The following is a 26,817-nucleotide window of genomic DNA, read 5'->3' as shown; positions in this document are numbered from 1 at the left end:
AACTTGTCCCAATCTAAGTGAGTTATTGTGAACATCCTTCAAAGTTAAACATTCATTCAGAATGCCAATTTTTATTTCCTGACTGAGAAAGGTTCTCGAAATAGAATAATGAGACTTCCATCTTAACCACTTTAAGAGTCTTTAGAGTTCTTTGTGTCCTCAAAAAAATTCAAAAATGCTGTCCACTCTTCACAGAACATGTCACATATTCTGAAGACAGAAGGAAAAGCAGCAATATTGAGCTGCAATGTCCCACAGCATGTAGCAAATAAGCTTACCATTCCCTTAGCCTTGTTAATACACTTTCCAGTTTACAATTATGGACTAGTGTGAGAAGTATTCAAAAAGTAGTGCTTTCACAACTCACCGGTACACATCCTGTTATCCAACTAACTCCCACCGTTTGTGAATTCAACAAAAAAGTACCTTATTTCTACCAGTACTTACTTACAAAATCTCAGGAAAGCAGACAGCTGAAAATGCCACATAAAGAAAATAGATTTCAGACAATTCCAGCTTTATTACATAACTCCCAAAGAGAGCAGACTTCCTACTGTTAACAAAAGAAACTTGCAACTGCTCACTCAATCCAGAAATTCTTAATATCATGACATATAACTCCATCTAAGAGAACTGTTTAGGGCTTCACATCTTGCAATAGACACCAGTGATCAACAACAACTTTCCATGAACCCACAAATTTGATATCAGTTTTCTTTCAAAAGGAACATCTCAAACTCCTCTCAGTAATAGCAAATTTAGTACAGATTAAAAATCATATCACAGAATCAGTACACATGTCCAGTGTTTGTCCCCTTTTGCTTAACAGATGTGCAGACCAAACAGCATAGGTTCATACCCTGGTCTGCACAGTTAGCCTCATTGAATGTAGTGTACAATGACTTGTCTTAGGTGGAGAGAAGGAAAAGCCAAAGGCAAAAATGGAAGCATTAAAAAAGTTCACAAAACGCCATCACACAAGAACAGGACACACTAATGGGTGCAAGGTAGTCTTTTTCAGACCAGAATCCTTTCTCCTTTTGCTTTTTCAGGGTTGCAGGCAAAGAGGGAAGAGAGGGACAAGAACAAAAGAAAGTTTAAAAACACCAAAATAGTGTCAATTTACTTTATAAAAATAATTATGAAGAGTGCAATTAAACTAATTCTCATCATGTTTACTGATGACTAAATCCAGGATTATAGAACACCTGTGTGATTTAATTCAAAACATGTTAGTAGCCAGTCTTAGGATGCCTTGTTGAATTTTAAGCAGTGGAAGTGTACTGTAAGTAAATGCAACTTTTAAAAGAAAACACAGAAATCACCCAAAGGAATATATAACTGTGTTCCTAGCATTTCAGTCCTAATTTATTTGTATCTCTGGCCTGTTTATTAAGTATTGAAACCATCTCTGCCAGCATGTCAGGCTCAGGGTTAAGTATTCAAACGAAGATAGTTAATGAAAAGAAAAATCAGACTTTTTAATTTCTGCAGAATTCTGACATTCAGTTAACATAAAATGAATAGAAACTGTATATGTTCTTTTACTTCAAAGGCACAGAAAATAATGGAATCTCAATGTATTTTTAATGTTTTTAGTGACCTAAAGCATTAATATAACCTTTCAACTATCTAGCGAAAGCACACAAATAACATGCTTACAATTCCAACAAAAAAATGAATCTAACACCAACTCAGATAGGTCTCTGCCCAGGTGTCCTGTTTCTACTGATCCAACATTTTAAAAGATTCCAAAACACATTTATGTTGTTGCACATATTTTAATGACATCCATCCGACTGTGGCAGGCTGCCAGCAAATGTCAGTTTATATACCATATTGACAATATTACAGCTATAATTAAGCTGAATGAAAATGTGAAAAGGCTTATACTGCATGAAGGGAAAAATCATTTATATGCCACATTTCACGTTCCCAGCAGTTTAAAAAAACTGTCACAAACCAATGGATTTATCTTTGAAGTATAATTATCATGATATAGGCAAACACAGTAGTGTTCCATAAATACCAAATGAATGAAGAATCAGATTACCTAGTTTGGATGTTATTAGATGACAGAGAAAATACGGCCAGAACACTGGAAGAATCCACTATCATGTCGTTTTTATATCAACATAAACAGGCATATGGGACAGTGGGTTGAACAATCTAAAATACATCATCTGTGATAGCACAGAACTTTTTCAGGACTGTGGCAATAACAGGTGCATTTGAAATAATAATTGAAATAGTGGTGGATCATGACCACCTGCAAGACGCTGTGGATTTTCATTCGTGTATCAACAGGTATGCCAATATCAGGCATCAGAAAAATGTTTTCTTCATTTCCTTTCCTCAGATAACTTGTCAGAAGTTGATAATTCTGTTTTGCCCTAATTTCTATCAATCAGAGAGGTGTAAGTGAAAGAGGAAGTTTCCGCGTATCCATCAGAAAATGATTTATGACTATGATACAAGATTTGATTACAAGAATCTAACCATTTCTGTTCATTTGCCCCATCAGCAAGAAGAAATCAACAACTTTAATTCACATTCATTAAAGTGACAAGCACATTGATCAGGGTGCATTCTTGGGAATGTGGATCATAAAGGTACACAGTAATGCATTCTGTCAGTTGTCCACTTGCATGCTTTTACTTCATTATGGGACCTGTGCACAAAAAGTAGTTGTCTGAGTGGACAAGCAAAGACATGCCCAACACAAGAAAAGACAACGGTCTTAGCAAGTTAAACTGGATCCAGTTTATTTGTGTATTTTTAAATTTATGCTACAAATCTTTTCAATACAACGCTCTCTGGTTACTAACAAAGTTAGGCTGTAGACAAAAGGGACTCAAGGTACTAAGTTGAAGCACTAGGATTTAAACACCTCATCTAAGCTGCCATGACTGAGGGCGTGTTTCATTGTTAAAAGGCTTAATGATAGTTTACACAGAGGTCCTATTCGTTACAGTATGCACCAAAGTCCTAACATACTATTCAAAGCAAGTTGTGCCTTCCTTGAAACCTGACCAACTCAGCCAAAACTACAAAGTTTGAATCACAAGTCACTTTCCTTAACCACTGTTGATGGGATTGTGTGACAAGCAAAATAACTACTGCAATTGCCTACTCATCAGAAGCAATCTGTGGGATATTCAAAAGATGTCAAAACATCAGTTTTTTTCAATGATGACAAGCTGGTAAATGGTTCACTATAATGCTAAGAAAACTGAAGAGCTGTTTATGACAGAATAAACCCATGGAAGCTTCAAAACTTCAATGCATCTTAGACAAACTTGTGTAGCTTTTGCATTTTTTCAGACTCAGAAGTTGCAGGTTTGTAAACAGAAATTTGATTTTTCAAGTTTCAACCTGAGAGTTTACACTTACCCCCTAAACATAATTTACAAAAGCCGTAATTTCCAGCTTCAATTCTTATTCAGTGGTTTGGTTGACAGACCTCTACACAGTCAGAGATAATGGGGCAGGCCTCAGCATCCCTGGACAATGTTTTGGAGCAGAAAGTGCCCATTCTTGATTGCACTCCAGTTTCCCCTCCTGGCAAGTGCAGGCATCTAAATACAAAATCAATTCCTGGTTTGCCATGGTGCAATCCCTTCCCCAAAATACTCATTTTTCTTTTAAGGCTATATACAACCTGCATAGGCATAAACATTTACACATAAAAATCACCATTTTGATGAGCTATCACTGAACTGGAAGCTGAATACCAACACTTACAGGGCAAAAGGAGAACATATCATCATAATTTGCTAATAATGCTCACCATTACATACGTACAACTACATTGGCTTATAACACATTGAGAAAAACTTAAAACTTGTCGGAATTATAGTGGGTTGCCCGAGTTTTGAAAGAGTAGCATTGCTATCTGCCTCAGCAATGGCATGCATTAAGTATCATCAAATTGCTGCGACTGTGTGGCAAATATAAATGAGACTCATTACACAAGTCTTTTCAGGCACGAGTAGCCTTAGCAATGTGATTCTTTCCAAATCTCTCTGCCTCAATTTATGTTGCTTCATTTGGTTTGAAAATAAGTTCTTGTCAACTTTTACATGGTCTACTTCAATATTATTGATTAAAGAAGTATACATTTAGTTTCTATCATACTTTGATGCTAGATACCATTTCCCTGACTGTACTGTTAACACCTTAGCAAATTCATCAATCTTTTCAAGCTGCAAGGTGTAGAGGTACTACTACCAGACAATTCTGGAAAAATATGATCATTTAAGTTGTAACACTGGAAAATCAAATACATTTCTACGCCATTATCCAGAACGAGCATTCCAACTTAAGAGCAGTGCATGTCAGATACAAGGAATGACATGGAGGTATCGGTTTTGGTCTGGGGTGGACAAGGTCAGAAATCACACAATACCAGGTTAGAGTCCAACAGTTTTATTTCAAAACACAAGCTTTCATAGCCTCAGATCTTCATCATGTGTTAGTGAGAGAGGCAGTAATGGACACAGAATATATAAGTAAAAGATGAAAGGCTCACACACCATTGATAAGGATGCACTAAATAAACCGAAGATGCTGTTAAATCTTTAATCAGTTTGAAGGTTTTAACTGATTAATATGCATTTGTAAATCCCGAATTCCTTTCAAGTCATGGTTGTGACAGAACTAAAGGTTTTATCAGTGTAAAAAAGTGACATTTTAAGTCAGACAATGCATGTTAACTGTGAGACCTTGTTTAGAAACTATTTGTGTTTTAGTTTGGAGTCAGAATGGTTTCAGTTCGAGAGTAGGAATTTATAAAATGCTGTATGGACTGTCTATAAATTGTGAGAATTTTGAACAAAATAAAATGTATCTGCAAATACAAATTCACCCCATAGATTCGAGCAATGGAGCTAGAGTATGCATATGTGTGGGCGAGAGAAGAGGAGGGGGTGAGGGGGCAAGAGAGAGAAAAATGTGTGTGCACATATGTAGGCAAGTGTAATAGAATGAATGTGTGTATATGTATGCATGCATATAGTTTGGTCACATGAAGCACAACATAAGCCCAAGATCCCGGTTGAGTCCGCCTTCATAGATACAGAAGATGGCTGTCAGCCTCTGCCCAGCGACTCTGCGTTGTCGAGTGTCCCGAAGTGCACGATGGAGGACATTTACCCGAAGATCCGAGGCCAAATGTCCTTGACCACTGAGTGTTCCCCCCTTGGTGGGAACATTCCTATCTGGCGTTGCTACGCAACATCCATACGTCCGTTATTGTAGCATCTGAATGGTTTTGCCAACGTACCATGCTTTGGGGCATTGCTGCCTGCAGCATATGAGATAGACAACATCGGCTGAATCACAAGTATCTGCTATGCATGTAGTGGGTGGTATTCCCACACGAGATGGTAGCATAGAGGTTACAATGGCAGGATTGTATGTGTTGTGGTTGGTATTATCCTGAAGGCTGAAAACAATGGTCTGTTATAACAAAGTGTGGAACTGGATGAACACAGCAGGCCAAGCACCATCTTAGGAGCACAAAAGCTGAGGTGCGGCTTGAGGTGGGAGGAGGGGATAGGTGAGAGGAAGAACAGGTTAGGGAGGCAGGGACGAGCTGGGCAGGTTTTGGGATATAGTCGGGGGAGGGGGGGGGCTTTTGAAGCTTGTGAAATCCATATTGATACTACTGGGCTGCAGGGTTCCCAAGCGGAATATCAGCGGCTGTTCCTGCAACCTTCGGGTGGCATCGTTGTGGCACTGCAGGAAGCCCAGGATGGACATGTCGTCTAAGGAATGCGAGGGAGAGTTGAAATGGTTCGCGACTGGGAGGTGCAGTTGCTTGTTGTGAACCGAGTGTAGGTGTTCTGCAAAGCGGTCCCCAAGACTCCGCTTGGTTTCCCCAATGTACAGGAAGCCACAACGGGTACAGCAGATGCAGTATACCACAGTGGCAGATGTGCAGGTGAACATGTGCTTGATGTGGAAAGTCTTCTTGGGGCCTGGGATGTGGTGAAGGAGGGGGTGTGGGGGCAAGTGTAGCACTTCCTGTGGTTGCAGGGGCAAGTGCCGGGTGTGCTGGGGTTGGATGTGAGTGTGGAGCAGACAAGGGAGTCCCGGAGACAGTGGTCTTTCCGGAAGGCAGACAAGGGTGGGGATGGAAAAATATCAGATTGTAGATGGCGGAAGTGTAGGAGGATGATGCATTGGATCCAGAGGTTGGTGGGGTGGTATGTGAGGATGAGGGCGATTCTTCTTTGGTTGTTATTGCAAGGACGGGGTGTGAGGGATGAGCTAGGGAAGCGCAGGAGACACGGTCGAGGCTATTCTTGACCACTGCAGGGGGGATGTTGTGGTCCTTGAAGAACAAGGACATCTGGGATGTACGGGAGTGGAATGCCTCATCCTGGGAGCAGATGCGGCAGAGGCAAAGGAATACGGAATAGGGGAATGGAATTTTTGCAAGAAGGTGGGTGGGAATCGGTGGGCTTGAAATGGATATCGGTTGCTAGGTGGTTGCCTGAAATGGAGACAGAGAGGTCCAGGAAGGGGAGGAATGTGTTGGAGATGGTCCAGGTGAACTTGGAGGTTGGGGTGGAAGGTGTTGGTGAAGTGGATGAACTGTTCGAGCTCCTCTTGGGAGCATGAGGCGGCGCCGATACAGTCATCGATGTTGGCTTTGCAATTGTTTCAAGTTGAGAAGTGGAGGGGCGTGCGCACACACACACACGGCTCAGATAGCTCGTGCTTCCAAATAAACCTGTTGGGACTATAACCGGGTGTCATGCGATTTCTGACCAGATACAAGAAACATAGTTACTAAACCCAAGCAGCAAAATGTCTTGACTTTAACTTCAGAACAGCACATCTACTGCACACATACATATCATTAATGGCAGTGTTCTATTCCTTGTCAGTGTCAACCTCAGGGTTTTGAACTCCAATTATCAGTGACAATATTTAACAAATAGGCATTTTCTGTTTAATGGATAAGTACCTGATAAAAACGGAATTAAAACACTCTAGTACATTTAATATGGAACTAATACAGTGCCTCACATCAAGAATTAAAGGATTTAGAATCAGAATTACGTTCAATGTTATTAGCACTTGGTACTTTGCTTACCCTAAACTGCATTAACTTCCCTTTACATCAAGAAGATCATCCAAAAATACTTCATGTAAGATTAATTAGTCAAACTTGGAGTTAAGGAAGTGTTACTCAGGAGGTAGACTACAAATTTTCTTAAAAATGTGATTTTCAAGAACGATCTTAAAGGATGGAGGTATAGTGGCAGAAAGATTTATCGAGTGAACTTTGAACCTTTGCCCTGGGAGGTGCATTTCAAGCTTGCCAACACTAGGGTGAAACAGTGATGGTTGTAAAAGTGGTGCAAAGTTCAGAACTCAATGCTGCAAGCAGGCTGGTTCAGTTGAGATAGTAGTGGCTGGGGAAAAAGATGGAAAAAGGGCATGACAACAAGGCTTGCAATGGGTTAGAGACAAAGGAATGTTTGAAAACAATTATTCAGAACCTCTAATGCTTAAGGGAAGGAAATTGAGAGTCATCCATTTCAAAATGGCAAGTGATCTTCACGGGCCACATCTACGAACGACGCAACTCTCCTGCAAAGATTAAGCGACTGATAATGCTGTCTCAACATAATTTCATTCATGCCATGGGAGATGCAGTAGGAGAATGGTAATATCACAGGATTAGTTATACAAACCCTCACATTAATGCTCTGGGGAGATGGGTTCGAAATTTCACCATGGCATCTAGCAAAGTTTGAATTCAACAAAATCTGGAATTCAAAAAGCTAGTCAAATGGCACCCATCTACTTATTGTTGATTGTCATAAAAATGTACCTGGCTCACTTATGTACTTTAAGGAAAGTAATTTGCCTTCCTTCCCTCATCTGGCCTATATGCAACTCCAAATCCACAGAAATGTGGCTTAAAGGATTTTTAAAAAAAAATTTACTACCTTGTACAAGGATCTACTTCGAGGTCACCTTCCTCATTGAGCATACAATATCCTGAAGGTGCTCACGGTATTCAACAGTTCAAAACAAATTTTGTGTGTACTATCCTTCAAGCAACTCTTTCAACTTCAGAGCAGACATGTGGTCGACAACACATCCATCTAATCTCAAAATCCGCCTCTTGTTCAAAAGACCAAATTTGCATATGCATTCCATTCTTGAATCACTTCAGTCATTTGTGATTCCACATTTGTTATGACAAATTTGCAACAAATCTTCAGAGCTTCTCACTCCTGACACTTTTATTCACTTTACCACCTTCAATCCACAGGTGGACAAATAACACTTTCCATCTAGCTCAAGACTATGTTATCAAGGGGTAGCACACATAACAGAAATAGGAGGGAGTCAAAAGTAGAAGCAATGCTGTGGGAGTGGGAGGAAATAGAAGACATTGCAGTTGATTATCTGGCTATGACTGAAAACAGAATTAGGTGATGGCAGTCTCATTCAAGTAAACCCACAGGAAACATGGTCACCTACATCAAAGGCTGCAGAATGGTCCAAAGGACCAGAAGTCCATCACAATTTATTGGATCATGGTTATTTTCGGCATACTAAATGGGTGCAAACTTGATTGGAGAAATTCAAACAGTTGAGAATGTATTAGAAAAGCAACAAACATTGATGTCAAGGAGGGGGGCAATGATGGCAGTTTTGAAAGGAGGCAAGAGAAATTTGCCATGTCAACCAGCATAAATCACAGAATCACTACAGTGAGAAAAGAGGCCATTCGGCTCAGTGCATCCGCACTGACGCTCCGACAAGCATCCCATCAAGACCTAGCCCCTGACTCAGTCTCCATAACTGCACATTTACCATAGCTAATCCACCTACCCTGCACAACACAGAGCAATTTAGCACAGGCAATCCACCATAACTTTCACGATTTTAGACTGGGAAGAAACCAAAGGAAACCCATGCAGACATGGTCACCCAAGGCTTGAATCAAACCCAGGTCCTTGGTGCTGTGAAGCAGTGCTAACCACTGAGCTACTGTGCCAGAATGGCTGGGAAGGATGGTCACATGGTCAGCAATTTAGTTCAGAATTCATAGAATTAATACCTCGTACAAAATAGTATAGCCATGAATAAGCAGAGGACAGTTTAAATGCAGAGAAACATGAAAAATGGAGGAAAAGATAGTAAACACAAGAGCGATATCAAGTTGAAATATAGCAGCATGGAACTTAGGAATAGGAGTCAGTCATGCAGCCCATCAAATCTGTTCTGCTATTAAGCTCATGGCTTATATGGTTGTGATTTCAACTTCACTTTCCTGTCTGATTCCCATTGTACTTAAAAAGTCTATCTCCCTTGAATAAATTGAATGTACAGCATCCCTTATTTTCTGGGAAGAGAATTCCACATTCCAACATCACTCAGGAAAAATATTTCTTCTGATCTCAATCTTAAAGCAGAGCAATCCCCCTACCCCCTATTTTTAAATGGCATCCCCTAGATCTAGACCCTCTCACAAGAGGAAACAACATTTTAGCATTCAGCTTGCAAATCCCTTCAGGATTGTGTGTTATGGTAAGGGGGCCACTTAATCTTCTGAAGTCAAATGGATAAGGGCTCAAATCTATCCAACCCTTCTTTGTAATTCCTTCATTTCAGGAATGAGTCCGTGGGACGTCTTTTGAACTGCTTCTAAAGCAATTTTTTTAAAAATACAGACACCAAAACTGTACACTATACTCCCAATGTGATCCAGCCCTGTATAGTTCTTTGATAGGCCATCCCCCCTTTCAAGAAATCCCAACATTCCATCTCTCTAATTATTTGCTAAACCTGGATGCAAATATTGAGATTCATATGCCAAATCACCCAGAACCCTCTGTACCAGAGTTCTACAATCTCTTTCCATACCACTTTTCTATTTGCCTGCCAAAGTAGACAAGTTCACATTTTCCCACATGATGCTCCATTTGCCGATTTTTTTTGTCTACTCATTTAACTTGTCAATACCCCTTTACAGACTTTCCTATCATAGAATCATTAGCAAATATAACTGCCATACATTTAGTCAATCCAACCAAGTCATTGATACAGACTGCAAATGATTGAGTACCCAACAATGAGCCCGCTGGCATTTCTCCAATTACAGCTTGCCAATCGACAAGCAAAAATATGATTCCTACAATTTGCTTTGTGTCCAACCAGTTATCTTTGCTAATATAGTAGCGATACAGCTAAGTTCTTATCTTGTACAACAACCTTTCAAATATCACCTGTTCAAATGGCTTCTGAAAATCCAAGTTCTTCTCAATTTAGGCAGTACCTCAAGATCGAGGGAAACAGACAGACATTCTTCCACTCTGTAGTTACGCATCCCGAGATGATCGAATATTTCATTGCTTAATCGGCACACCATACCACAGCTGAAGTAGGTGGCGTATAATGAGGCAGGTGGGTGGAACACCAAGGTTTTCACACGCACTTTCCACTGTGTGTCTGGCCTCCACCTTGGCCACTCAGAGGCACTCAAAGTAGTTGGCAATTTTATTGACGGTTCCTCTCTAGTTTGGGTGGCTGTGAGCAAGAAATCCCCACTTATCTGGAGGGATATTGTATTTCCTCGGAAACTCTGAGAAAGTCGAAACGTCCCCTGCCCTCTACTTACAAGTGTATAGGTTGTTATCCACCTTGTTACTTTTACAAAAAAACTGGAATCAATAAATGCAACATGACTTAACTTTCAAAGCCTGGAGGTTGTAATCACGAAGCATAAGGAGTTATTCAGTGCAGAGTCTATCCATCTCGTCTTTCTTCCATACTTTAAGCACGAATTTGGGTGGATGAGGTGAACATAATTCTAGGAACCGCAAGACTTGCAAAATAGATATTGCTCAAAAGGAGATGGTAGAACTGAGGGGAGTCAATGACATCAAAGTGAAATCAAACAATTAGGAACTTGCATCAGTAACAGGTCGTGGTTGCAATCGCCAAGTTGGAAAACTTCAATTGGTGGAAAAGCATCAACACTCAAGTGAGCTTCCACCAATCACTTGATTTCAAGAAAATCATCTTTAATAAAGAGGATAATATTAATGCTGGTGGAAGGTACAGGGATAGACAGAGACTGTTGATTTACTATTGCAGATCAAGGAGTCGGCACAAATGCAGTGGTTGACACGTTGAGAAGATTAGAGTTCAAAAGAATGCAAGATCTATAAAAGTTGCTTTTAAGGAAGACTCACTAGAAATATAAACAAAAGAAGCTGAGAGTTCATTTAAGTGGCATTCAAACCTGGGCACGTGACAGGATAGTGAGAAGGAAGCAGAAGCACAAGTTGGGAGGTGGAAGGAGCAAACTTAATGCTGAGGACAAATGAAAGGCAATGGTCAGCAAAGGAACTGAAGGAAAGAAACTGGCTTATTCTAAAGTAAAAAGTTCGTTTGAGCCTAGGAGCAAGGCGTTGACAATGGAAGGGATCCTTTCAAAGTTAGCCCTTTATTGTAACCAAGAACATGGATAATAACTAAGGGGAGCCAGTTCATCCTCTTACCTGAGAGCTCAGTGATCTGGGGCATCCCACGTGGAATGACAAAATTGGATCATCTCACCTGGGGTCAATACACAGCACATCAACTTCAGTAACTTTAATACGCAAATTCATGGATAAATAAAAAAAAGTCCTCAGAGGGGTTTTTAACCGCCAAATTCCAAAGTAGAGCTAGTATTGTACAGAGTAATGAAAAACCCACAGGGCACATCATTTCATCAGACCCAGTAAATGAATAAATTACTTTAATCCAGATAAAGCATTCCCACCTTTTAAGCGGGCATTATTCTCAAGTGTATGGGAAGTTTATTTTGAGGAGCCTTAAATGGAGAATTGAAAAATCCAATTACTCTCTAATTTACCCATACTCATTCATTAGATCCCAGACGTTTTATTACAATCTACCTTCTCAATGGACAAACATATGGATGATAATGGAATAGTGTAGGTTCGATGGGCTTCAGATTGATTTCACAGGTCAGCACAACATCGAGGGCCGAAGGGCCTGTACTGCGCTGTAATGTTGTACGCTCTCTTCCCATTCAGTTCCATTTTCAACCAGGAATTAACCAAGCAAAGATTACAGACATGAGTTTGCATATTGTTGCACTGTGGTATATTTCTCAAGTCAATATAGAAAGTCACCCCATGGAAAACTTATATACTATCAAGGGTAAGCAATTAACCATGACAAATGACAATGAACTGCAACTGGTATGTGCATTAAAAACCTAACAATTGCCATAATTGGAGTGTCACAAATTTTCATGTACAACTTCTTTGTGTTGTGTTTCAGTGAACTCACTATTAACAGATCTAAACTTAGACCACTGAAAGCACAGAGATCCTCTAACTGTTTGGCTTTTGTAGTTTAATGAAGTGGCCCAATTAAACAAAGTATACCACCTGAGCATAGGAAGTGAATGCAAGAAGGATAAAAAAAAGTCACAAACTTAAAAGGATTCCGATCGTAGCTACCGCCAAATTATCAGTATTGAAACCCAGCTTGCTTAACTAATGATATTCTTCTCTTCTTTGCCATTCTGCAAGCATTTTGGGGTTTATAGCTTTCATGGTGATTAGAACGAGACATTTATGGAGAATATTTTGTTATAATGCGACAGTTTATCATCAATAAAAGTGCCCAATCTCTGATAGGATTTGGTCTTGCAATCAGAGTTTGATGTTTACCATACTCACAGCAACACATGCTACTTTATTAAAAATGCATACTTTTTAAAACTAAAACACTCAACAGTATTATGTCCATTACAGTGAATCACCAAATGAACCTGCAACATCCAATCCACATTATAATTTCAAACTGTGGCAAAATCAGGAAAACATCTGCCATTGACTTAAACAGATGATTATAAAAGGAATTGTTCTGAAGTCAGAACATGGGCCCAATAATGAGCAACGACAAGACTGTGTTAAGGGGATTTAGCAAACAGATTTCATCTTATAAACTTCAATATGTCTCTTATTATATTACTAATTAGTCTGTTTATGTTTATAAGGAAATAAAATTTGAATGGAAATACATCTTGTTCTGAATTTTGCTTCAGTTGGGCTAATCTACAAAGTTTCCCAAACTGGCTTCCTCAAACTGATTTCATGTATTGTCATTTAGGGTGGCAGACTTTCTCGCAGTATAGTGACACTGCCTATTCTGAAAGTAAAAATGGACAATTAAAACCAAATAGATATGATTAAGAATTTGCACTGGATATGGAAGCATTTCAACTGGTCCATATCAGTATGCCACCTACAGTAATAGTCAAAAACTACAGTACTTCAGTCAAAACTGATCTTTGAGTGGTCGGACACAGAGACTTCAGTTTGTTGTTATCTTGTACAGTACTTGTACATCACCATATAAAAACAAGGCAGAATCCTTGCTTACAATTTTTGCCTCAATTAAATTCAAGGATATTTCACACTGGAGTAAATCTGTCATTCACATTGCTTTAATCTATTTCCAACACATCGCTATATCACATTACTTTTAATAATATGCAAGAATGGTCTCATTAGAAAATACTTCTTGTTTCACCTATGAACATTCTGCAGAAGATTTCCTGTGCTCCCTAATATGGGGCCAGTTAGTTCATGCTTCATTTTACCACTGCTGGTGCAACTGGCAAATATTTCAATGTTCTGGAATACTTGCAGATAAAAATAAAATTCATGGATCTCTGTGCATTATCTGATTAAAAGAATACTAGCAGGCATTCAACAGCTGTGTTTGTGAAAGACGGATTGAAGTTCAGACTTGCAGTTTAATCATATTGGTTAATACAGAGGTAGTGAAGTCTTCCCTTAGCTTAACAAAGTGTGAAGCTGGATGAACACAGCAGGCCAAGCAGCATGTCGGGAGCACAAAAGCTGACGTTTCGGGCCTAAACCCATCAGAGCGAGGGATGGGGAGAGGGTTCTGAAATAAACGGAGAGAGGGGAGGCCGACTGAAGATAGATAGAGGAGAAGATACGTGGAGAGGAGAGTACAGGTGGGGAGGTGGGGAGGGGATAGGTCAGTCCAGGGAGGACGGACAGGTCAAGGAGACAGGATGAGGTTGGTAGATGGGAAATGGAGGTGCAGCTTGAGGTGGGGGGGGGGGGAGAAATGGGTGAGAGGAAGAACCAGTTAGGGAGGCGGGGACGAGCTGGGCTGGTTTTGGGATGCAGTGGGGAAGGGGGAGATTTTGAAGCTGGTGAAGTCCACATTGATACCATTGGGCTGCAGGGTTCCTAAGCGGAATAGGAGTTGCTGTTCCTGCAACCTTCGGGTGGCATCATTGTGGCACTGCAGGAGGCCCATGATGGGCATGTCATCTAAGGAATGGAAGGGGGGAGTTAAAATGGTTGACGACTGGGAGGTGCAGTTGTTTATTGTGAACCGAGTGGAGGTGTTCTGCAAAGCGGTCCCCAAGCCTCCGCTTGGTTTCCCCAATGTACAGGAAGCCACACCGGGCACAGCAGATACAGTATACTACATCTCCCGATCCCCACTGCATCCCAAAACCAGCCCAGCTCGTCCCCGCCTCCCTAACCTGTTCCTCCTCTCACCCATCCCCTCCTCCCACCTCAAGCCGGACCTCTATTTCCCACCTACCAACGTCATCCCGCCTCCTTGACCTGTCCATCCTCCCCGGACTGACCTATCCCCTCCCCACCTATACTCTCCTCTCCACCTATCTTCTCCTCTATCCATCTTCGGTCAGCCTCCCCCTCTCTCCCTATTTATTTCAGAACCCTCTCCCCATCCCCCTCTCTGATGAAGGGTCTAGGCCCGAAACGTCAGCTTTTGTGCTCCTGAGATGCTGCTTGGCCTGCTGTGCTCATCCAGCTTCACACATTGTTATCTTGGATTCTCCAGCATCTGCAGTTCCCATTATCTCTTTTAGCTTATTCGGTTCATTTCTTCATAAATTTAAAATTTAAAAAAATTTGAAGGGCTTTCACCTTAAACTCCTCTGTCCTGACAAGCTATGATTCACAGTGGAATATGACTCCGAGGACCAGGTGACCTTTGTATCTCACACATCAACTTGTCTAAGACTGTTCAATTGAGGGCAGTATCATCAGAACAGGCCCAAATTCCGATCAGTACTCCAATTATACCTGCAATGTGAGTTATTGACTGATGCTTTCAGGAACATAAAACCCAAGAAATCTTTTTTTTTCTTATGCTGAGAACAGAATTAACACTACGGTCTCTCTTTTGGCTCAACAGTACCACAACTAGAACTGACTCGTAACCCAAACTAGTAACTGAATCTGATACATGTTGTTTTAAATTGGTTTCACGAAGCCTCCTTGTCCAGCAATGAAACATTAAGAGTTCTGGAGAGGGAGGAATTAGCATTAATTACAAGTAGTACATGTAAAATTTCCAAATATTTTCCATATCAAAAATTGACAGGCTCAGTATGTATGCTTGTCCATCGGCATTTCAGGATTGTACAGGTTCTGGGTTTCACGCAAGGAAAACAGGTTTCAAATTCAAATTCATTCAGTAAAAAAAAAACAAGGCACTTTGACAGCGTATTGTTGTGTAACCAGCAATTGAAGGCGGATCCTCAGCTGAAGGATCTCAAGCAACCAGGAGACAAACTTACACCAGTTTGGGACTACACACCGCAGTATGCTCAAAGCAAGGAACAGGCTAGGATCATCCAATATTGTACTAATATGAATAACAGTTGCAGATGATTCAGGTACAGGCAGCGTATTGCATTCATGACTGAGAGAAAACAGCTGGAACGGCGCAAATTAAGAGAACAGATAAGATAGCAAACTAGGCAAGACAGTTAAGAATCAAAACAATGAAAGTTAAAATGAAGTATAAAACGAGTTCTGATTTTTCCTTTTATTTACAGAACACTATTAACATACATTTGTGTTCTTCAGCGTTGGTAAGCATTCAAATACTCTTATGAAGCTAAGGATGCAAAATGTGGTTCCCCTCCCAGTGTCAAGGAAACTGCACTCAAAAGGACTTTATGTCAAATTGCAGGTCGCAGAAAGTCAGCCATTTATTTCTGCTGTTATCCAGGAGATTAAGAGGAGAAAAGAGAAAGCTTACCAATACAATGTATTGTTACAGCCAAGATAAAACAGATGAAATTTTCACTCTCCCATATGGTACGAGAATTCAATATGGGTAGTTCAATCCAATTTTACAATACAAAATGAGACAAGTTCAAATTTTAAACAATCTCACCAATCCAGCAATCGCTTCTGAAGTTAAGGTTTACTTTCATCAAGAAGTATAATGAAATCAGGCTCCTAATATACCTGACCTACAGCATGACTTGAGCTAGGGATATTTCATGGTGTTTCAAAGTACAAATGGGAAAACGGTTCTCTCCCAACACTATCATCCCTTGACTTCATAAGCTCATTCACACATGCATATAAAATATTTTAAAAAAGGGACAAACAAAATAAATCATTCTGTATTTACCTGACTGTAAGTCACCACAGATAAGTTGCTAGAGTGACTGTTAGGGGAGATATTTACAGAGTTCTGCGACAGTCCATTTTGATCTTGTTCATTTTGGTCTTCAGTTGGGCCCCATGAATTTTTACTAATGGGATTTGTACTTTGGCCCCCGGGGTCCTTCACATTGTTGTCTTCAGATTGCCGGTTTTTCTGTGGTGAAGCGAAAGGGTTAAAATTGCCTTCAATCTTGCGACAGGGTTGTGAAGAAAATTCTGTTTCAAATGAAGAAAGCTGCTGCGTAACTCCTAAAAGGCCTCCGATTTCAACACTCAGAATCACCCAAATCACATCTGAGAGCGACATAAAAGTACATAATTAAGATTAGTTTGGCAATTATAACTTTTAGTCTTAAAATTCTTATGTTCCTAACAACCATAGCACTCAGTACAACTTGCATTCACATATTTTTCATCTACAAACTTTTTCTTGAGATGAACTTGATGTGACTGCACTAGAAAAAATGCACAACAGATTCACTTGTATTTGCCTGGGCTGCAGTGTTTTAGGTACACAGAGTGTAAATAGGCCAGAGTTGTCTATCTTCCACCAACTGCCAGCTCAAAATGGAGAGGATCTCCAAGGAGATCACATATATCAAGACAGGCATCAAGTTTCTACATCCTCGTCAATGGTGTGAATCTTTGATCTTTTACTTATAAATTCTGAGGCAGATACTTTCTTTCTCATTAATACCTGAAGGAGGACGGAGGCTCCAAAAGTTTGTGTTTTCAAATAAACCGGTTGGGCTATGACTTGGTGTCGTGTGATTCCTATCTTACAGCAGAAACAGCTGAGACACAATGTGTGTAAAGGCCACAACTCTTAACTTTCTGTATTTTTGATTTGTGGGCTAAAATGAGAATAGCACTGTTTTTAAAACCAAGGACTAGGGAAGGAATTGCTGCATTTAAAACAAGTTACTCAATACTCATTACGAATTGTTTACACTGTTGTTTTGCAAGCAGATGGGGAGGTGAGATAAGATAGTATGGTACCAGGCGAGTGTACAGGCAGGGATTCAGCTAGCAACAGGAAGCGAATGTGATCAGCTGTGAATGCCAGTGCACATCTGCCTTGCAAGAGTTCTGATTGCCTCCTGGGGAGGGGCATGTACAACATGACCTGAACTAGTTGCATGCGGCACCTACAATAAAGGGCAAGCAGCGCTTGGCTTGCTGGAAGAACATTTTTATGTCCCTCTCTGCAGTACAAGTACCTGAAGAAAGTCAGTTATTCTCCCCCATCAGTTGCTGTAAGCTGTTGCCTTTAACCAGTATATGTTATGGGGCAGACCAGGCCCCTTCAAAATATTTTAAGAAGGTAGCCTACATCTAATATTTTCCTGTTTTTCAAGGCAAAAGTAAAGTACCTTGTTCCTGAGGCAATGCAACTAGTCAAACTGCTCAACATTAAGCAAATGCAATTTATTTAAATACTATAGTTAAAATACAACCAGAGACAAGAATTTAGAATGACTTAACTCTATTAGAAAATGTAACTGAATAATAAATACAGTAACTGTTATTAATTAACTTCTCATATATGGGATGCTATCCAGTTCAACTTCTTTTATTGTTCCAACTTTAAACAAAAGCCCCAAGCCCACATAAGCTGTTTACTATCTCAAAGACAGCTCAGAGCCCCTTGTTCAACCTCTCTTGAAACAAAGAGGACAAAATAAGATCTTAAAGATCATAATATGCAAGCTACTTTCTAATTGTGTAGCAACCAAGCTATGCTTCCTGCAACGTGGAAGAATCCAAAAAGGAAGACGAACAGAAATGTTTGGGAAGCAAAATTAACATCTAATCAATACTGTGGATGGGTGTCTGTTATTCCAGAGTTTTTATTTTCTCCACTACCCCCTCACTTTATTCTTTACGTGTGCGTCTCTGTGTGTTTAGAGTTTTAAAAGGAGGTTAGACTTTCAACTGGCAGAGTTATATGTTGATAGTTCATAGTTTTGTTTACTTGTGGCTAGAATAATTTGCTTGAAATAAATAGCAGTTCTTGTTAAATACAGGAAGCCAGTCAACATTTGCTGTTAACCTGACACAGGTATTTTAGGGACTGTGTACTTAAATTAAATCATTAACTTATAGGCAACCCTGGGAGTGATGGACCAGCACATTTGCCCAAGCCGGTGACAAACCCGATTCAGGTTTATAAAATTATGAGAATAGATATGGTAGATAGGCAGTAATACGTTATCGATCCCTTCACTAACAGGCAAGAGGCTGTGGATTTAAGGTAAGGGGCAAGAGGTTTCGAGGGGATACAAGGAAGAATCATTTCACACAAAGATGACAGGTATCTGGAGGTCACTGCCTGAAAGGGTGGTAGAGGCAGGAATGATTGAAACAGTTCCGAAGTATTTAGATAAACACTTGAAATATTATTGCATACAAGGCTACAGTGCTGGAAAATAGGACTGCAGTAGCTAAGTGCTTGATGATCAGAGCGGACACAAAGGGCCTATTAGCACGCTGTACAACTCTAACATAATTATTTATTCAGGCACGTAGATATTGCTAGCTTTGCCAGAATTTCTTGCACAAATATAACTGCACTTGAGAAACACAAGTGCTAGTAAGCTGCCTTGAACTTCTACAGCCCTTGCGGTGATTATTTATATGTCGTGACGTCCACGAGTTCCAGGATCTTTACCCAAAATGTCAAGGAATGGCAAAATAGTCCCCAGTTGGTCACCAAAGACTGACTTAGAACAGAATTCGAATGTACTGTTACGTGCATCTATTGCCGTTGTCCTTCCAAATGAAAAAGATTGCAGATTTGGAAGGTGCTGTCAGTGCAGCCTTGGCAGTCACTGCAGTCTATTGTCAAAGCAGTACACATTGCTGCTGCTTGACATTGGTGGTGAAGGAAGTGAATGTGGAATGTGTTGGATAGCGTGTGGATCAAGTGTGCTGTTTTGTCCGGGATGCTATTGAGCTTTTAGGCTGTTGTGGGGGCTACACACATCCAGGCAAGTGAAAGGTATTCACTGACATGCCAGACCTGTGCCTTGTACATCATCCCATTTGCAATTCCATGGGAGTTAACCATTGCAGAATTCCCAGCCCTGGACAATTTTTTAGCCCACAGTATATAGGTGATGCAGTTCAGTTTGTGTTCAGTAATACCCTCATGATGTTGTTAGTGGGGAATTTGGCAGTATTGATAGTGGGGAACTCAGCAAATCCAGGGCTTGCTGCATTTGGACATGAACTGCTTCAGTGTACAGGTGCTACAAGTGGTGTTTAAAATTATGCAACCATCACTGAATATCTCTGTTTCTCGCTTTATGAAAGGGAAAGGTCATTGATGAAGCAGGTGAAGGTAGCTGGGGCTGGAACACTACCCGGCGATACTTCTGCAAGGACTTGATCCTCAGAATGAGATAAGTGATCCCCAATCTTTCTCTGCACTGAGCCTGACTAGTAATGCTGCACTTTTCCCTTGACTCATACTGACTTCAGTTTTGAAAAGGATCTTCAATGCCAAGTTAAATGCTGCCTTGCCAGTCACTCACACGACCATAACATTTTCTTGGAAAGTTTAAATGGGAAAATATTTTGCTTTAAGAGAAATAACAAATCTATCTAGTTTCCTTTGTTGTTTCCTTTGAAGGCAGGCTTTGAATGGCTTAATCCTACTCCAAATCTTACTTGTTCAACAACATGAGCCTTTTTAGGTCATTTTCAAATTGGTCATTTTTAATCATTACAGATCTGACTTGATCAGCAAAGGGCGGGGGGGGGTGCACAATCATTGTAATCAGTTTCTGCTGCATTCCATTCTTCTTGGTTTTGCCCATGATTGTTGGTATCTTTCCATCAATTATCAGAGATCAAATGAGTTTACTTCCTGCCAGCATCTAATATGAAACCGTAAAGATTTCTTCTTGAGGATGACCCATCTTCCAAAGTCTCTCACAATTCCCAACGACAAAAGTGCCCAAGACGACCTTTCCCTTAGCCTCAAATACCAATCAACAACCAATCTCAGCCTTAAGTTGTTGCATCGCTGTTATTCAATAACAATTTGTGATGTCAACTAAGTTTTGTCCAGACTCTGCATTGATCTCAAGCCTGTTTACAGTATCTCCTCTATGAACGTGAAACAATTTTTTAACAGAAATTAGTGAAAAGCCCTCTTTCTTTGCTGATTCACATGGTTAACGTATCATGTTCTACAGCTTGAACAAATCGAAATAAAATAGCTCTATCCTCTGTATTCAACATTGTGCCTAAACCTTTTGCATACAGTCTGTGCAACATCTTGCTATTTCTGAGGAGTTGGATAAGGACAAAGAAATAGAAAAGGGGGAGAATGTAAGGACTTAAGAGTGAGCCTGCATGAAATACACAAAATATCATACAGCTTGTTTCAAAAAAGCAATGATAGAAATTACAAGTTTATCTTCTAAACTGCCATTTTATCACATTGTAATCTTTACCAAAGCCTTTTATGAATTAAAACTGTTATGCAAGATGATAAATTAGGAGGAAAAATACTACAGAGGAGCAAGATAAATACAGCACCCAAGTTTCAAGCATGTACAAACATCCTAAAGTTGAACGTCTGTCTTGTTAAAACAGAAAGGAGATAAAACTGTTGAATGATGAAGGGTCAGAATCTTTCTATAAAGCATATCAACATTTCTTCTCTACGTGGCAGCATAACTGCATAAATGGAGCCTCGGGGATCAGAAAGTTCCTTACAATCTGCATACATCTCAAGCTGCTGATACTGTGGTTTTACTCTCATGATTAAGGATTGATCCAATCATTAGGCTACATCGTTAAGAGTGACCTTCTGCAAGCCTTCCAATCCAAAGGTTTTGCAACAGACCAACTGTATAAGAAACAGCTGTATAAAATGAAAGAACTACCCCAAATTCATGGTCAAATTACCAGCCTTCATAAGCTATGAGTGACTCAACGTGTTTGAAAATCCCTGTCCCAGAGATGTAAACATTAACAAGAAATGCAAGCCCTGACCACCCTCTAACAATATAATGTTTCATGTAACGAGACTGTACATTTACCTGTGAATTTATCACAGGTTAATAGGCCTTGCAGAACATTTATTAGAGCCATTTTCTAGAAATCCAAAGAGGCAGGAAGTGGATTAAGCACTTTCAAATTACTGAAACTGGAATTGTAATACACTGAAGAGGCAGTCAAATTATTTATTACTTGGACAAGAAAATATTGGGACGAAACATCACCTGGCCCAATGCTTCACAAGTAGGTGGACCATTTTATCACATTACCTCCAAAGTAAAGTCCAGTAGCAGTACACATACGCCACTGTCCTTGGTACATTGCTGGCGTTGTCGGACTTCGCATCTGAACGCTGACATCAGTAACTTCCTGAGGTTCCAGTGACCGGACCATCACCATGTTAACGTGCCCAAACTGATCACCTCCCACGTATTTTAAGGACACACCAGGTGGCCATTGTTCTGTGCCTAGGAGGAAGGGAAAACAAGGGGAGTAGTACTGTCTGTCCAGAAATATCAATTCAAGTGGTTCAAAAATAATTCAAATTATGAACTTAACCATAACAGAGCTCTCCAAATTATCCAAATGAGGGAAGGAAAAAAAAAACTTTTCTGCAGACTATTTCTGAAATATAACAATGAAATGGAGAATGAACAACCACTGAGTGAAGAATAAGATTTAGTTGGCACAAAACAAATTCCATGATTCACAAAGAGCAAAACATGGAATTTCCATCCAACCATGATGTAAACAAATAATGTTTATAATTTTTACCTTTAAATTCCCCAAAAACAAACAAGAGAAGCACAAGCTACTCTTATTTGGACATGTCACTTAGCTTCTGTAACAGTGTGGGTTAAACAGCACTCAAATAAAATAAGCTTCCACAGACTAAATTATTGAATTGCCTCATATTCCAAATTGTACCATTTATTACTACCAGTAACTTACTTTGATTCATAAAGAGCCTTGATAACAACCTTGTCCCATTACACATTATGGATGTGTTTTGGTTGTAAAGTGATAAATGTAGTTGTGTTTTGCTGAAAAAGGGCAGGTTTTGTCAAAGCTTTTTATCTTGCAAACATCAGGACAATTGACAGGAATTTTAAAGGGAAAATAACATTTCTACTCTACAAGGAGAGCTCTAGTTTGTTGGTAAATAGATTCTGATTGCAGGAGGCCTTATAATGGAGAATGCATCAGTAAATCAACAGTCAAAATTAACTGGCAAGTTTTGCTAAAATTTTAAAGCAAGCAGGTTAATTGACTGTATTGCAACGAGAAATGAACCAGACAATGACTGTCACCTTTTTTGCTGAGTTGAAACTGGCACACAGCGTGTACAGATGTTCTTTCCACCTGCAGAAGAAAGCCCTTGGGTATTAAAATATGTACCTTCCAGGACACTGAGGTGCTCCACAATACAAGTCCAACTCTCAATCCTGAATTGGTTGTCAGAGTAATTACCTGTACACTCAAGGCTATTTAGTAAATGTTGTCCAAGGATAGAACCACATCTAATGTTAGTCACTGTTGAAAACTTTGCACGTACACTCGTGTATGGGCTGCATTTTTTTTGTTATAATCAGTCAAAGGGATATATTTTTTGACATGATCATCCATCTGTCTTTAGGAAATACCTAACATCACACTGGCACTGAAATTCCCACATGACATTACTCATTTTGGTTAGATGGTTGCATGCTATCAACAGCCATCAATATGCATGATGCAGCTGTACAGTTGCAGAGTAAAACAAGGAGCTTTAACTGTTTTGTGAACTTTTGAGATAACAACCTTTGAGGTAAACCTCGGGTAGACTGAGCACTATTCTGTGCAGACAGGAAGATGTACACACAACAGGTACATTTCAAATCAAAACAGGAGACAGCCATTCTCTGGTTCATTTCTCAGGCCTCGGCCAATCAGAGTCAATTTGCCTGGTTTAAAATTTAACTAAAGCTTGGCAATTGATTGCCGCTCATCATTAACTAATGCATACCTAACAGCAACAATTTATAGTTCAGTGCCAATCAACTCTCTCCTCTCAGACAGCATAAATGTTGTTTTTCCTTCACTTTGCTATTTCTTGTGAATTGTCCTGAAAAGTATAAGACAAAAAGTTTGGCCAAAATTTATTTTTTTTTAAGCAATACTCAAGTTGTGTGTCACCAAATGATTAGCTGTGTTGTATTCATGACCAATTTGGAAGCCTGACCTTTTGAACAGGAGCCCAGTTTTGTTCATTAAAAATGCTCTGTAAAACATCCCAATCTCAGAAGGGAAAATCTGCAATATTTCACAGTTCAAAGGAACATGATGTTAAAATACCACATTGTATAAATCTTCTTGAGATCTTAGGATTTAAAGAGAGGCAATCAAATTCAAATGACCATGAATGGGAGGGACATTTAGTTGGTTAGTGAAGTGTTGCAATAAAGTACACCACATGAGATTATACCACTGCTTTCAACGTACATGTTTCTGTTTTTTTAACTCCATAAAACCAAATACATACAGTCAAAGACCACCAGTGATATGCAAAAACTGAGGTGACAAAAGAACAAGAGAGAATTTAGTTATCAATTTAGTTTTCAAGTTTCACATAGTTGTATGACAAAATGCCAGTATTAGTGTTGCTATTGCAAAGTAAGACTTGGACAGCGAGCAGGAAAAGACCACATTCAGGCCTACCTATCGAAGCACAAGATTAAATGCATGAAACAACTGCCCTCTCCACAAGGTTGAAAAAAAATCAAAGTGTCAGTGTGCTTTTCTTCAAAAGTTGCATACCATATGCTGATATTTGTTTTGCAGTGAATTACTTCTCAAAGTAGATGTAATTTGGTTGATAGATATTAAATGCTATACAGTTACGACCGCATCTACATTGTATTCAAACAATGGACTATTTTACAGTTATATCCTGTTCCAGTTTAATTATTCAATTGCATTGTTTCTATATACTATGTCTCCCAAGCATGAATTATCTCCGTAAACACTTAGAAATTGTATTATTATTTTTCATTCTTCACTCTGAACATAGAGATGCTTCAAAACAAGCATGGCTATCACCTCATATTTTATTTAAGGAATAATGTTTGGACTTAATGTGCTATGTATTATGATTTGCTTGATCAAAGCTATCATTGTACTGTTTTCATCGCTAATACAGACACATGACAATATGTCATTAAACGAAAGCTTCCACCATCACATCCTTCCTCTCCACCAATAAACAAATTTTATACCATAGCTGGTATTTCCCTTAAAACCAGCAACCCTTCTCACCAGCTGAAGCAAGTGTCCTTCTGTGGGCCCCAGAATCAGTTACCTGCAGAGGTGCTTCTGTCCCTGTGAGGAAAGTTGTCCAACCTCCAGAGATGCCACCTAATCACATGACCAGCAACTATTCTGCCCCAGCAGCAGTGGGGCTGCTGATCCCTGTTGTGACTGTAGTAGCTCCAAGGACAGCTACCATTGAGGCTCACAATGAAGGCAAGTAGGCTCAGTGGTTACTCAGGGCAATCAGGTTGGCTCCAGTGAGGGAAAGGTTTGAAAATAGAGGGCCCCTTTCAGCACCAAGCTGTAGAATGCAAGGTGCCCATCGTGTTGATGGTAAAATGCCCAATAGTGATAGGGAGAGCCCGATAAGAGATATTAACTGACCACTAACAGGCTTCAATTTGCCTAAGAGTGGGTAGTTCATCTGCCACCTACTCTGCTGCTGATATAAAACTGAGATGGGAAGACAGAAATAATTTGTGGCCTTGACAAGGGCTGTTTCTGTTCTGTGGCAGGGTGGCTATCCAATAAGAATGAAAACACAATGGGGAAAAGTGGCTCAAAATTGGTGGGCTCAGCACATTCCAAGATTTTGCAGAAAAAGAAGCTGGATAAGATGCAGAAATTTGTAAGGATGAGGGATTTTTGTTTGGGGGGTGGTGGTAATGACAGATTTGAAGATAACATGGTTAGTAACAGTGGTAGTACCCTTTGAGCCAGGAGGCCCAGGTTCAAGTCCTACCTATTCCTGAGGTGTGTAACAACCAGTTTGAACAGGTTGATCAGAAAACAGATTTTCAGCAATAACACAGAAACTAATGTAGATGGTTAGCAACCCAATGGGGTCAAGTGGGAAGATGATCTCTGACAAAATAAAAGTTTAAAGTTGAGGCAAGGAAAGGCAGACCAAGACAAGGTCAAAAAAAGAAAGCAGCAGAGGCAGCTGATTAGATGATGCCGCTTCTTCCCACTGAGAGCTCCTCATAATCTTTGGAGGTGAAGTTGGAAGAGATAGGGAGAAGGATTTAAAGCAATAAACTGCAGTACAGATTAAAAATTAGGTGTTTTCTTTGCATGCAAGGATTAGCCTTGAACAGTAAACAGTTCTAGCATGTCAAAGCAGAAACCAGTAGTGTTTCATACGATCCAGCCAAAGCTGGTGAGCTTCAGCAAATCCATTTACTGCCATATCCGTTCAAGTTTGATTCCTTTATTTATAGGATGGGGGGCCATATCTCAAGGAACAATCAAGTGACAGCGAGGATTGGTTTAATTTTGATCGAAGAAACAGGACTTTTTTTAAAATCATAAGTGGTCTATTCACTTGATTAAGTAAAGGCGCATAAGGACACATATTCATACAAGACAACTGATTCATAGGCTACTGTAAGTAGAAAGTGGCACTGAATGAACTACATTTGAGACATATAAATAAACAAGATTCAAAGCTGTGAAAGTTTTGTGAAGGTCAAAAACTTACATTCACCCACAAGCTCAACTTGAATCGTGAATCAAATAAACAGGAAAATCTGTCCCACCGCCACCCCCCCACCTCGCCTTCCCTCAAAAAGCTGGTAGAATCAGAATCCCTCAGCTGTGGAAACAAGCCATTTGGCCCATCGAGTCCACACCGACACTCTGAAGAGCACTCCACCCAGGGCCACCACCCTTATCCTTTAGCCCCAATTGTCCAATGGCTAACTGTGGCCACTATAGGCAATTTAGCACGGCCAATACACCGAACCTACACATCTTTGGACTGCAGGAGGAAACCCATACAAACACAGGGAACGTGTGCAAACTACACATGGAGAGTTGTCTGAGAACAGAATTGAACCCAGGTCCCTGGTGCTGTGATGCTTTGTATACTTCCTTAATGATTCACTTCAACTTACAGAGTTGACAAATATTTTGTCCTGTAAAACGGTTTTCTGCAAGTCGTAAACCTGGGAAAACTCATATTGAAGACCTTAATGCC

The 26,817-nt window shown here is 40.0% G+C and overlaps 1 protein-coding gene across 2 annotated transcripts in view; it reads right to left on the bottom strand.

Moving 5' to 3' along the window:
- ilrun (inflammation and lipid regulator with UBA-like and NBR1-like domains) overlaps positions 1-26,817 on the bottom strand; it is a 73,729-nt gene that overhangs the window by 25,852 nt on the left and 21,060 nt on the right. For both annotated transcript variants that reach the window (XM_048553058.2, XM_048553059.2), the window contains exons 3-4: positions 21,821-22,018; positions 16,504-16,832 (exon numbers count right to left, since the gene is read on the bottom strand). In XM_048553058.2, the coding sequence (XP_048409015.1) occupies positions 16,504-16,832; positions 21,821-22,018 (527 nt within the window). The remainder of the gene's footprint in view (positions 1-16,503; positions 16,833-21,820; positions 22,019-26,817) is intronic.

Source organism: Stegostoma tigrinum, chromosome 21, assembly GCF_030684315.1.
Source record: "Stegostoma tigrinum isolate sSteTig4 chromosome 21, sSteTig4.hap1, whole genome shotgun sequence".
Classification (NCBI taxonomy): domain Eukaryota; kingdom Metazoa; phylum Chordata; class Chondrichthyes; order Orectolobiformes; family Stegostomatidae; genus Stegostoma; species Stegostoma tigrinum.
Note: the sequence above shows the minus strand (reverse complement) of the source record. Positions and strands in the feature narration are given on the sequence as shown.